A 12,980-nucleotide genomic window follows, 5' to 3' on the forward strand; every position below is an offset into this window, starting at 1 on the left:
AGAAGACCCTGGGGGTCCTGGTGGCCACATGAGTGGACATGAGTAAGTAACGTGCCCTTGCTGCAAAGAAAGCAAATGGTATCCTGGGCTGCATTAGGAGAGTTGCCAGCAGGCGGAGGGAGGTGATCCTGCCCCTCTAGTCAGCACTGTGTCCAGTTCTGGGCTCTCCAGTATGAGAGAGACATGGACATACTGGAGAGACTCTAGCAAAAGGCCACAAAGATGATTAAGGGACTGGAGCATCTCTCCTATGAGGAAAGGCTGAGGGAGGTGGGACTGTTCAGCCAGGAGAAGAGAAGGCTCAGGGGGGATCTCATCAATGTACATAAATACTGAATGGGAGGGAATGAAGAAGATGGAGCCGGCTCTTTCCAGTGGTGCCCAGTGACAGCACCAGAGGCAACGGGCACAAACTGAAATACAGGAGTTTCCCTCTGAACATCAGGAAACACTTTTTCCCTGTGAGGATAACTGAGCACTGGCACAGGTTGCCCAGAGAGGTTGTGGCATCTCCATCCTTGGAGATACTCAAAAGCCAGGACATGGTCCTGGGGAAAGTGCTCTGGGTGGTCCTGCTTGAGCAGGAGGGTTGGACCAGACAACCTCCAGAGCCCCTTCCAACCTCAGCCATTCTGTGTGATTCTGTGTGATTCTGTGTTAGTATCTTCAGTTATCAACACCTCAATGATTTTCTGGAAGCTTGACAGGAGTACAGTTTGGGCTTTTCTAGTAAATGCTGAAATTGGTAGCTGAGTAAATACTCCAGTACTAAGTTTTCCAAACAAGGAAATAATATGATCATCTCTCTTTGCAAAAAGGTAACTTGCCAAGAACCAGCAGAGGCTAGTCCTGGAACTAAGAATTCCTGCAGCCAGTGCTGCAACTCTTAAATTGAAGAGGTTATACAATACCTGAAAGATGTTTTACATGAATGCTAAAAAAAGAACAGATGTAATCCTACCTGATCGGATTAATAAAAACCTCTGCCAGAAGATACTTGACACTCCAGAGATTCATAGCATCTGACTATTTCAAGACAATTAGCAATAAAGCACTTGCCCATAAAACTTTCATATATACCACTGTGCAATTTGTCTCTGTCTTCATTTAACTGTTAACTGTTGTGTTACTTCCAGACATGGGAAAACAAAGGTAAAAGGAGCATTTGCCTTCCTCTCTAAGTACTGGGGCAGCCTCCACAACAAGCTGGGTACTAAAACTGTGTTGTCAAAACAAACAAACAAACAAACAAAAATTTAGGCTGGGAGGGCAGGAAAAGCTCCACTGCAAAAATCAGGCTAACAGAGGTACTAAAATACAAATATGAAATGCCAGCCAAACAAGGAGTCACTGAAAAAGAACCAGATCCCATAAAAAGAGGGAAAAAAGAAGGAGCTATAAAGGAGAAAGAAGTATCCTCCTAGGCCTCAGAAAGGGAAGGGAAAAAATAAGTACAAAGTCTCCATTAAAAAGATAAACGAATACCTGTATATTGTTATCATAATTTTTTCTTAGCCATCTAAAAAGCTTCAGCTTTAATCAAATATGGCCAAAGTGAAAAGACTGTTTTCAGCAGTTTTGTGTCACCCAACAATTGTTTGGAAAACTGCAGGCATACTTTCACCATGGGAAAGGACACTGATTACATATGCTCAAGGGATTACTGATGTATAAAATCCAAGTAAGATTTACTTTACCCTGCAAAAGTTGGGAACCTCCCAGAAATATAAATAGGAATAATATAATGAAGTTCTCAAAGAAGGCATAGTAGATTAAAAAAGGAAATGAGAACTAAAGAATGGAAATCTAAGGAAGGAGTCAGATACGCTCGTAGGAAAAATAACCCATTTGAAAAGCAGAAGTGCCATAAACATCAAAGGGAATAATGCACATATTTCAAATCAGATATAGCTAAAGGCAACAAGAGTATTCTGAATGTGTCTAAATATGAAGATATCCAAAATGCTGCTCTAGAAGGGTTTTTAATATTCAACTATAAGAATACCCAGAAACCTAAGTTTTGATCATATGTGGAACCCAAAGCAAATGTTCCGCTAGTGACTATTCACTTCAGAACCTTTCCAAGTACAGGACATAGTAAGTTAGGGCTAATTCAATTGGAGTTTTACATGCAGAGATTTGGTTTCAGATTTTATTTTTGGCAGTTACCAAAATGCAAAAAAAAAAATTTTGCTAGCTCCCAGATGTTTCAGCTTTATTTTAGTATTATTTTTTGGATGCAATTAATTCATACTGACTCACATAGAAAAGTAGGTGAGGTAGTGACAGATGGATTAACTCATCTTTTAAGCATGAATGAAGCTCTTACAGTGCTGATACATAACTCTAAAATAAAGGAATGGCTGACGTGCAGAAGGTTCCTTTTTGCTTCAGTTTTCTTCAGGCCTGAACTAGGTGATACCCAGAAGCAAATGCTATGAACTAGTTGACAGACACAGGACAAGTAATCATACAACAGTTCAACATTAAGACTATCAGATTTGAAAACAAGTAGTGTTTCACCTCAGTGTTGGCAGGTTAGGGGAAAAAAAACCCTCATCTTTGGTATAATGCTGGACACGATTTCTTGTTATTCTGCTCTATGATGTATATGTACAACATACTACTCAGAATAGTACAGCCTTGTTCCAAGAAACTTCACATAGAGTTATAACACGAAGGGAAAGACAGTTACCAAATATGCAAGATAATTTTCATAAAAAGATTAGGATTCATAGAAACATATGATGAAAGTTAACCATCAACCACAGAGACTTACATCTGTAAGACTGCTGCAGTATTTTATGGAAAAAGCTTCACATGTAATTACAAATTGCAAAGTCTGGCTATCAATAGCATTCTACTATTACAAAAACAACATGACCAAAACATCAGATGGTACTTCTCAAAAAATCCAACATTGTAAAATTGATTCAAGTTACAGTTTTAGGTTGTAGGTTTTTTTTTTTTTCCTTATCTCCCATATGGTATTTCTAGTTTTTAACAGTTTATCATTTACAACACAGAAGTAGTATATCTAGCACCTAATTTATCATTATGTTCCAAGAAAGTCTGCTTCTATTTAGTCCACACATAACAGCTTTTTGTTCACCCCACCAATTAGATATCTAACAGGTTGAAATCAGTAAGTCATCTAGCTAAACTATTTTGCAAAGTATAAATATCAACAGTTGTCTTACGCATGAGGGATTGTAGTTTTGAAAATATCCAGCATGCAAGTACAAGTTTTATCCCAGATTTCTAGGGTAAACTTTTCACCATTTAGGATGACAACATTCTCCAAACAGTTTGTACCAGACCGTGCCAGTTGTTCATTGTCTGGAAAAGATGAACAGTGCATTTGTTTATTCACATTCGACACAGTAAAACGTTAACATCGTTTAACATAATTTGGTATAGTCCTACCTTGCTGCACACACCAGTACAGCTGTGCAAATATATCATCCAAAAGAACATCACTAAGTACTTCTAAATACTGTGTGAATACATCACATATTGCATAAAGTGCATGGTTGCAAGTAGTTGTCATCCATTCAGCTTTCTAGGAGGGGAAAAAAAGAAGTTACAACTTTGTTTAAGGTGACATTTTTAGGATACACATCCCTGCAGGCAGGCAGATATACGTATTTACTCAATCCGAATTGCCTTATAGTGACATGCAATTCCTTTCTATATCTCAAAACCCCCAAAACTTGGAGTCCCAACTTTTGCTTTGCTAACTAGCAGGTTCAAAAAACTACAGAAACAGACAAACAACTATTCTTGGAGACCATATTATAGGACTGACAAGCACTTACCATCATGAGATGCTGAGTTTGACATTAAACTTGGTGTCTAACCCTAGCTCAGTAGTTTAACGCCAAGCTAAGTCTTCTGTGTTTCTTCTAAGTATTTTCCAGTGAATAAATATTTAGAAAGCGAGACACGTCTTTCTACAAATAGACAGAGCCTCTCAAACAGTTGACAATTTTTAGCAAACTTCTAATATTAATAATTTACACATAATTTACACTAGTAAGCCCATTTCTGCTTCACTTCCTTGTTAAGACAGTACCTGGTCCTGGTTTGGCAGGTCAAAACCTCTTTGGCTGGTCAAAAGGGTGCAGTGAAAGCACAGTGTTGTTTTATGTGGTTTTTTTGTTTGGTTGTTTTTTTCTTCCTAGTCATCAGAAAGTTTTGAACTAGCAGAACTTATTTCTTCTAATTGTGACTTCACTGCTGATTACAAGCCTCATCCATTCGGCATGCACGTTGCCATGAAATTATGCATGTCTCAGATTCCAGACATTGTGTAGAAGTTGCAGTTCTTTTTACAAACCCTAGATATGTTGCATTTTATGCTATTCTTCTATTGTTCATAGTGTAAACTACCAGGTCTTTTATACACATGGTTTAAAAAAATGAGAAAAGTGACAATACCTCTAACAGAATGCTAATAAAATAAAGTAAGGCTACTAGAACCACAGGTCAACCATGCAAGTTTTAGGGTTTGCCTTACATTACTTGATAAGTTATATTACTAACTGAGTTTCCTACTGCAAATATAGATCTCATGTAAATTATCTTCCCCCGCTTTTTTCACCTCAGTCTGCTGTTCTGGCAGTTTCATGTTGTCAAATATCCTGAAGACAATCCGAAACAAATCTTGCCACCAGTGTTTTTCGTAAGTATGGCCATATGTTTTCATTATCTCAAACATTACTGTTAAGCCCCTGAAATGAAGAAAGAATATATTTAAGAGTTACAAAAAGACATGCGCTAGACCATGTATGTCCAACTGCAACAGCAATAACAAACTCAAATACTGTTAAGAACATTATACATTAATCTGATGTGGATCAGTCACACTAGTACACTAAAATTAAGTAGAAAATCAGCTTGTTTAAAAAGCACTTAAAAATCACAGGCAATAGCCAGAAAATACTTTTGGGAACTGTGGTAATTTCAAATTAAAATAGGAAAATAACTTCTTTACAAAGGACCACAAAAATAAAGGAACAAGTATTTCCAGGTAAGAAATACAGAGGTCTAGAAATGAGTATTAATCTTCACCAGCTATAAAGGGAGTCCAGACGCACAGCTTGCATGTAGATGTGCAAATTTAAAATTATTTGTATACAACCTCTCATATTTAGCATCCGAACTGCAACAGAATGCACTTTATAAGGGAAAAGCCATATTCAAGGAAAATAAGCAGGTTTTACATCAAATCGGAGTACAGCTTTGCTTTTTCAACTGTTTCTGCAATCCTCAACCAGTTAATGAGTCATGGTATAAAATCAGTTTTAAAATCCTCAAAGTTAGTATGATGGGCAAGACACAGGAAGGCAGGCAGGACTGGGGTCATGAGTTTTAATTAAAACCAAAAAAAGATTCCAACAGAATTTTGCTGTTGGGAGTACACTAAAACAAAACCTACTCATTGCATGGAGCATTTTACATTTGTTTTAAACAGAGCAAAACCAGAAGAAATGTGACACGAGGCTTACCCCGGTCAACTATGACAAATCACTAAAATGGAATATGTAACAGGGGCATATATCATGGAATCAAACATCATACATTTATATTTACTAATGAATAGAGAGGATCAGTACTGCCACTGGAAAAATACAGATTTGGATATTAATCCAATGTAATACCTTATTTAAAAAAGGGGGGGAAGGAGGGGGGAATTTAATGCATGTTGACCATTTATAGTTGACCTTCCACATTAAAATAATGCTTGCTTGTTATATGTTAGGAAAGTTAAAAGTTGACTTTTACATTTTATTGTGTTCTATGCATAAGCTGCAACCATCGCATCTGACTAAGTTGAGCTGAGCTGTTTTAAATAGCTTACAGGTTCTATAATAAACAGAAAACACTCACTATATTTTCACTTAATTAAGCTTTAGTTTATTTTAAAATGAACTATTTAAATAATTATCTTTGTGATTTCATGGCTATTCATCCTAAGCAGGCACTATTTGAATTTCAACTTTAAGGAAGTGTAATACTTACCTATTTAACATAATGCAATCACAACCACATAACTTCATTATTTATTATAATGGAAGATAAAAATTTCATACATAAAGAACACAGACTTAATTTCTACATTCCAGCATCTATTTGAAAGGTGTTTTTAAAAAGCCTGGCATTCCCACAGTAATATCACCTAAATTACATACGTAAGTCATTTTACAACCATTACGTTTACTAAGAGAGTTGTTTCTATTTTAAAAGTGTAAAGTAAGCCTTTTAAAATTTGAATTACAAATACTGATTGTTACCTGGTTCTTACATCTAATTTGCATCTATTGATGATACAGGACAACTCAAATAGAATTGGGAACCATCCTCGCACCCACACTCTGTCTTCAGGAGCTACGTTCATATCATCACTTGTGTATTCCTTGAATGCCTTTAGAAGAAAACACAGGGTTATACAAAGTCGTAAGAGTTAGATTCTTCAAAATAAAACACAATTTGGACTGCAAATAACAATCTCTGCTGTACTAGTATTACACCCCGATACCTCAGGGGAGCTGGCAATCAAAATAATAATACTGAGAAGGTGAAGTGTTTTTCAAAGTAGTGCTCAGTATATTATGAAAAATAAACTAAAAAAATAAACGAGAAGATACACTCAAGCATCAGTTTTTGCTTGCAGTTCAGTCTGAGTCTGTCACTCTCTTTTTATAGAGACAGTACTGGAAGTGAGGATCTACCATAATATTTTGAGGATATCAAGCATTTTTGCATATGCCATTATCCATTCTTCACAACATTTCTCAGTAGAGAGCAGATCCTGAGATACGTTGATTTCTAGCAGCTCTCAGGAAAGCTAGCCACCAGCTGAACTGGGTGGATGGGGATAGGCAAGGGGGAATAAAAGAAAAGAAATAAATTGCTGATACTTTCAAAGCCTGTGGCATTTTATACTCCTATTGCTTCTGAATAAAGTACATTTCTCATTAACCTCTGAAACGTGAAGGGAAGCCAGTAAGGTTAGCACAAGTGTTTTTTTCTTTATAAAAGCACTATTGATTAAAGCACTTATAATTTAGTTAATACAGACTATACCTGAGGTCTATCAGATACATATTTTGCACAGTGGCGAATGAGGCGGATCGCTTCCATACTGGTATCTGGAAATGCTGCATTGCAGGCAAATTCAGACAAGCACTTTACTGCATCCTGGAATGAATCTATGGTTGCTGGGAAGTGTTTTTCAAACACAATTGCTGGGAGAAAAGTGTGAACAGAAGAAAAAAAAGTGTCATGCTTTAATATCTATTAATTCTAATATGAACTGATTGTAACAGAAGTCATGAGAGACTGGTTCATTGATTGGTGCTGTCAAATGCTTCAGTAGTAATAAAAACTGAAAAGTGAATGCTCAACCAAAAAAAAAAAATCACCTAGAGGGCATTCTATTTTGACAGTAAATAAGTGTCTAAAATAAATCAAAGTAGCATCTAGTCTAAAGGAGGGAAATTTAACTGTTAAGCAAGAACGGAGCAATAGGCTTACTGCTTAACAGTAGTCTGTGTGATCAGAGCTTAAGAGGGCTACATAAAGCAGAGAGTTACATCAACAAAAGGACTTCCCTCAGCAATATGGTCCTGTTGCCTTGATTTAAAATAGTCACTTTTGAGGAAAAAAAACATTCGTCATCAATGCTGAAAAAGTTTTGGGAACTTACAGAGGTTGAGACAGAATAAAGAGATCCCTTATGGCACTTAAAGCCTGAGATCTAGATGAGAATGGGAAGGGGGGGGGAATCATAGTGCCACCTAGCTTAGCACTTTCTTCTAAGCAGGGCCATAGACAAGCACAATTCATAAACAAGGAAAAAGATAAGCAAACAACATAATAGTAAAATGACTACAGAATTTTTTTTTCTGAGGGAAAAAAATATAAAATTCTTCACTTAAATGAAAACGTACACATGAAGTAAAATTATCTAAGGCTCAACTTTTTTTTTACTACAGAATTCTACAAACTGATAATTTTTTTTTTTAAAAGCATGAAGGAAGAGAGGTAACCAACCTGATCTCCTTCTATGACCAGGTGACCCGCCTAGTGGATGAGGGAAAGGCTGTCGATGTTATTTTCCTAGACTTCAGCAAGGCCTTTGACACTGTCTCTCATGGCATACTCCTTGAGAAGCTGGCGTCTCGTGGCCTGGATAAGTGCACTATTCACTGGGTGAAAAACTGGCTGGATGGCCGAGCCCAGAGGGTAGTGGTGAATGGGGTGAAATCCAGTTGGTGGCGGGTCACGAGTGGTGTTCCCCAGGGCTCGGTGTTGGGCCCTGTTCTGTTTAATATCTTTATTGATGATTTGGATGAGGGGATTGAGTGCACCCTCAGCAAGTTTGCAGACGACACCAAGTTGGGAGGCAGGGTCGATCTGCTTGAGGGTAGGGAGGCTCTACAAAGAGATCTGGACAGGCTGGATCGATGGGCTGAGGCCAATTGTATGAAGTTCAACAAGGCCAAGTGCCGGGTCCTGCACTTCGGTCACGGCAACCCCATGCAGCACTACAGGCTTGGGGAAGAGTGGCTGGAAAGCTGCCCAGCAGAGAAAGACCTGGGTGTGCTGGTTGACAGCCAGCTGAATATGAGCCAGCAGTGTGCCCAGGTGGCCAAGAAGGCCAATCGCATCCTGGCCTGTATCAGGAACAGTGTGGCCAGCAGGAACAGGGAGGTGGTTGTTCCCCTGTACTCGGCACTGGTGAGGCCGCACCTCGAGTACTGTGTTCAGTTTTGGGCCCCTCACTACAGGAAAGACATTGAGCTGCTTGAGCGTGTCCAGAGAAGGGCAACCAAGTTGGTGAGGGGCCTTGAGCACAAGTCTTATGAGGAGCGGCTGAGGGATCTGGGGTTGTTCAGTCTAGAAAAGAGGAGGCTGAGGGGAGACCTTACCGCTCTCTACAACTACCTGAAAGGGGGTTGTAGTGAGGTGGGTGTTGGTCTCTTCTGTCAGGTGTCTGGAGATAGGACAAGAGGAAATGGCCTCAAGTTGAGGCAAGGGAGATTTAGGTTAGATATTAGGAAAAATTTTTTTACTGAGAGGGTTGTCAAACATTGGAATGGGCTGCCCAGGGAAGTGGTTGAGTCACCATCCCTGGAGGTATTCAAAAAGCAAGTGGACAGGGTACTCCAGGGCATGGTTTAGGGGGCATGGTTAATGGTTGGACTTGATGATCTTGAAGGTCTTTTCCAACCAAAATGATTCTATGATTCTATGAACTATAATCTTACTGAATTATTTTCGTAAATACTTTTCCCAGAGGATTGGTTGAAAAGTGCAAAACATTGGTTCTAAAGCATGAAGCGGCCTTTACTATACAGGTCGTAGAGCCAACAGTTAAACAAAGCTTCTCAGCCTCTGGAGTCACATACACTTTCATGATGTCTGAATATCGCCAATACTCACTGACAATGTGTCCTGTAGTCTGGAATGCAAGTTCCACTATACTTTCATCCTGATCTGAGGCTGCCAGATGAAATACTGAAAAAATGTTTTTCCAGCCAGAACGAATGTTAGCAGCCTGGGAGTTTACCATCTGTGCAATACACCGTACAACCATGTCTCGAATAGTAGGAGACCTAAATTAAAATAATAAACAATAATTGTTTCAACTGTATTACATAATCAATTAGAATAGTATCATTCTCCAGCAACTGATTTTACAAAAGCAATCTGAAACACTACTTGCAAAAGTTGGTGCTTATGATCCCAGGCGACTCAGTTAATTGTACGTTATTACCTGTTTCTCTTCATGATATGCTCAAACGGTCTTAGGAAGTCCTTCTGGAATCGGAAATTAGCGAGTTCTCCCTTTTCTAAGAACTTCATTGATAATTGCCTTAATGAGTCTACTGCAAAAATAGCTACATCTTCATTGGGATTGCAGCCAACCTGATAACATAGAATAGAAATGCATAGTAAGCTTGCATCAGAATTCTTATGGATTCAGCCCAAGCTGCCTTTACATTTGATAACGGAGCACTAAGCAGTACTGGAAAATTAACAAAATTAAACAGGAGCCAATTCCATAAACCCTATTGTTAATGCAATTCAAGAATCCCTAACCAAATCCAGCTATTGTCTACATTATATATCCTAGCATTTAAAACTTTCTAAAAATAAGCAAGCTGTCTAGAAAGGCTTCAACAAGCTGTATTAAAAATGCATGTCAAACATTCACCTGATAAATAGTCAATTTAGACTTAAACAGAAAACAACCTCTTATCCCAAGCTTCATAAACCCCCCCACCAAAATTAGAAAACATAACTAAAGGCAGCCAGTTCTAGACCCAGATCATGATAAATAACTTAATGTGTACTCCTGCTTTTACATGTATTATATTGTGTACCTCTGTCTTCTTGCAGCCACTTCCAGCTTTACAATTTTTGTTGTGTTTTAAGCTACTTATACAGAAGGACAGAAAAAAATAGTATAATTCAGATGAGCACATGCTTTTCCAACAAATCTCTAAATAAAATTTATTTGTATCAATGCAAGGAGTATGCAGTATAATAATTAACAGGGATACCTTATTAAAGTGATCTCCAATAACTTCCCAGATTCTAGACCACTGTAGCCTTATCCGGCCCATGTTGTAGTAAGAAATCTCTACTATCTTCTGCAAACTAAACATTCGAGGGTGGGTAGCAGACAGCAGTTCATCCATAGATACAGCACAAAGCCAGCGAACGAAATCCACTGTTAAATGACCACAAATTTTAATGCAATATTTTTCCAAGGTTTAAGACAAAGCTGCTTTATGGGTTGGGGGGGGGGGGGGGGTGGGGAGGGTGGAGATAAAACCTACCAATAGCATTTCCATCCAACCTTGTAGATCCTGTAAATATTCTGTAAAGTGCAGTTTAAGACATTGTTACAATTTCTTAAAAAAGCACCTATTAAACATGCATTCAAGTTTTTTTTAAATATACATAGAAAACAACTAGCAATTGTGGAAAAATACTGAGCTTTGAAAGTAAAATCAGAAATATTTCAATTATTTCTAATATTTAATATATGCATGGAGGCTGGGAGGTGAGCATCGCTGCTAATCCTATCCTCTCATTGACAGTGGCTGATGAATAATGTCAGTAGTTTAGAAACTATTCAGCCCTGCTCCAAATACGAAGTCAAACTTCTCCAGAGTGCACAATTCCCATTTGCCGTGACAACTAGATACTTGAAAACTTCCCATTATGAAGCAGGGAGAAATACTGCAAACATAAAGAGCTATTATCCGTTTGACATTAAGACTCCAGTTCGCTTGATGTGATTTTACTGCAAGGCAACTTTCATTGAACTGACATTGATCTTGCTGCCTATACTCAATCACAGGAATGCTTGTAAGCCTTCAGAATGACACCCCTTTGTGATTGTCAATTTTGACAACCATTAAGAAACTGACATTTTCTGATTTCTTATATGCTGAGAGAGCAAGATCCATTAACACTCCAGTCTGATCAGTACTTTACGATATAAACAGGGAATGTTTATGATATGTATTATGCCTGATGAAATCCAGTTATGATAAATATGATTCATAGAAAGGAAGACTGGAATAATAATTTTGGTAATTTCAGACAACATCTACATAATCTAGAGGAACGCAGGGAGTCAGTAATTATATTTAGGAGAAAAAGGGTCTGTCAGTAATGCTCCCTGTACTAAGGCAAAATGAGATTTGCTATGTGTTACTATTTGCTATATGTCACCAGACAGTACAGCAGTCTTCATTCTGCAACTCTCCTGCAATAATTTTATATCAGTAAAAAGGCTTCTTGCTTAATCTTTGTTCTGTTCCTTCTTGCAAAATTACTTCTGCTCCATAAAAAAGGAAAAAAAACCACAAAACCAAAAAGCACTTTAATATGGTAATATTTATGTATTTTTTTCCAAATAGGGATTAAGTAATAATGTCCGATTATTAGCACAGGGTATTCAAATATTGCTTAAAAACCTTGAAGTGGCAACAGCAAATTTAATACAATACCTGTCTACAGCAACGACAACACTTTGGGAGCTAGTTTCACCAATGGATTCCTGAATACTTGCTATCTGCTTCCAGTCCACGTTTCCACCAACTAATGAACAAAATTTGAAAAATGGGTAAGAGATAACACAGAAAGGGCTAGGAATAAAGAAAAAGAGAAGTTGTGCCACTACCAGTATAATTAAATGCATTTTTAATTCACAAAAAAGAGAAGTTATGAATTTCCCTTGCATGAGCTGGTGTAGTGGTTTAACCCCAGCCAGCAACTAAACACCACGCAGCCACTCACTCACTTCCTGCCCCCTGCCCCGGAGGATGGGGGAGAGAATCAGAAAAAAAAAAAAGTAAAACTCATGGGTTGAGATAAGAACAGTTTAACAGAACAGAAAGGAAGAAAATAATAACAATAATAATAACAATAATAAAATGACAATAAAAATAATAAAAGGATTGGAATATACAAAACAAGTGATGCACAATGCAATTGCTCACCACTCACTGACTGATGCCCAGTTAGTTCCCGAGCAGCGATCCCTCCCAGGCCAACTCCCCCCAGTTTATATACTGGGCATGACGTCACATGGTATGGAATAGCCTTTTGGCCAGTTTGGGTCAGCTGCCCTGGCTGTGTCCCCTCCCAACTTCTTGTGCCCCTCCAGCCTTCTTGCTGGCTGGGCATGAGAAGCTGAAAAAATCTTTGACTCAGTCTAAACACTGCTTAGCAACAACTGAAAACATCAGTGTGTTATCAACATTCTTCTCATACTAAATCCAAAACATAACACTGTATCAGCTACTAGAAAGAAAATTAACTCTATCCCAGCCAAAACCAGGACAGCTGGGCATCTCAGTGAACAGTTGCATGTTGGTTTAAATCCTAATTCTCTAGATTCTCTATCCATGTATAAACTATTAGTCCCAGAAAATCATCCACATTTGGAACAA

General features: G+C 38.1%; 1 protein-coding gene across 1 annotated transcript in view; it reads right to left on the reverse strand.

Moving 5' to 3' along the window:
• Positions 1 to 12,980, reverse strand: part of ARFGEF1 (ADP ribosylation factor guanine nucleotide exchange factor 1) — a 103,412-nt gene that overhangs the window by 9,967 nt on the left and 80,465 nt on the right. Inside the window, exons 23-32 of the mRNA XM_052786783.1 lie at positions 12,036 to 12,126; positions 10,854 to 10,894; positions 10,575 to 10,744; positions 9,785 to 9,936; positions 9,451 to 9,623; positions 7,090 to 7,250; positions 6,297 to 6,427; positions 4,604 to 4,733; positions 3,427 to 3,562; positions 3,201 to 3,339 (exon numbers count right to left, since the gene is read on the reverse strand). Of these exons, the coding sequence (XP_052642743.1) occupies positions 3,201 to 3,339; positions 3,427 to 3,562; positions 4,604 to 4,733; positions 6,297 to 6,427; positions 7,090 to 7,250; positions 9,451 to 9,623; positions 9,785 to 9,936; positions 10,575 to 10,744; positions 10,854 to 10,894; positions 12,036 to 12,126 (1,324 nt within the window). The remainder of the gene's footprint in view (positions 1 to 3,200; positions 3,340 to 3,426; positions 3,563 to 4,603; positions 4,734 to 6,296; positions 6,428 to 7,089; positions 7,251 to 9,450; positions 9,624 to 9,784; positions 9,937 to 10,574; positions 10,745 to 10,853; positions 10,895 to 12,035; positions 12,127 to 12,980) is intronic.

The sequence above is a fragment of the Harpia harpyja genome, chromosome 5 (genome assembly GCF_026419915.1).
Source record: "Harpia harpyja isolate bHarHar1 chromosome 5, bHarHar1 primary haplotype, whole genome shotgun sequence".
Lineage (NCBI taxonomy): Eukaryota > Metazoa > Chordata > Aves > Accipitriformes > Accipitridae > Harpia > Harpia harpyja.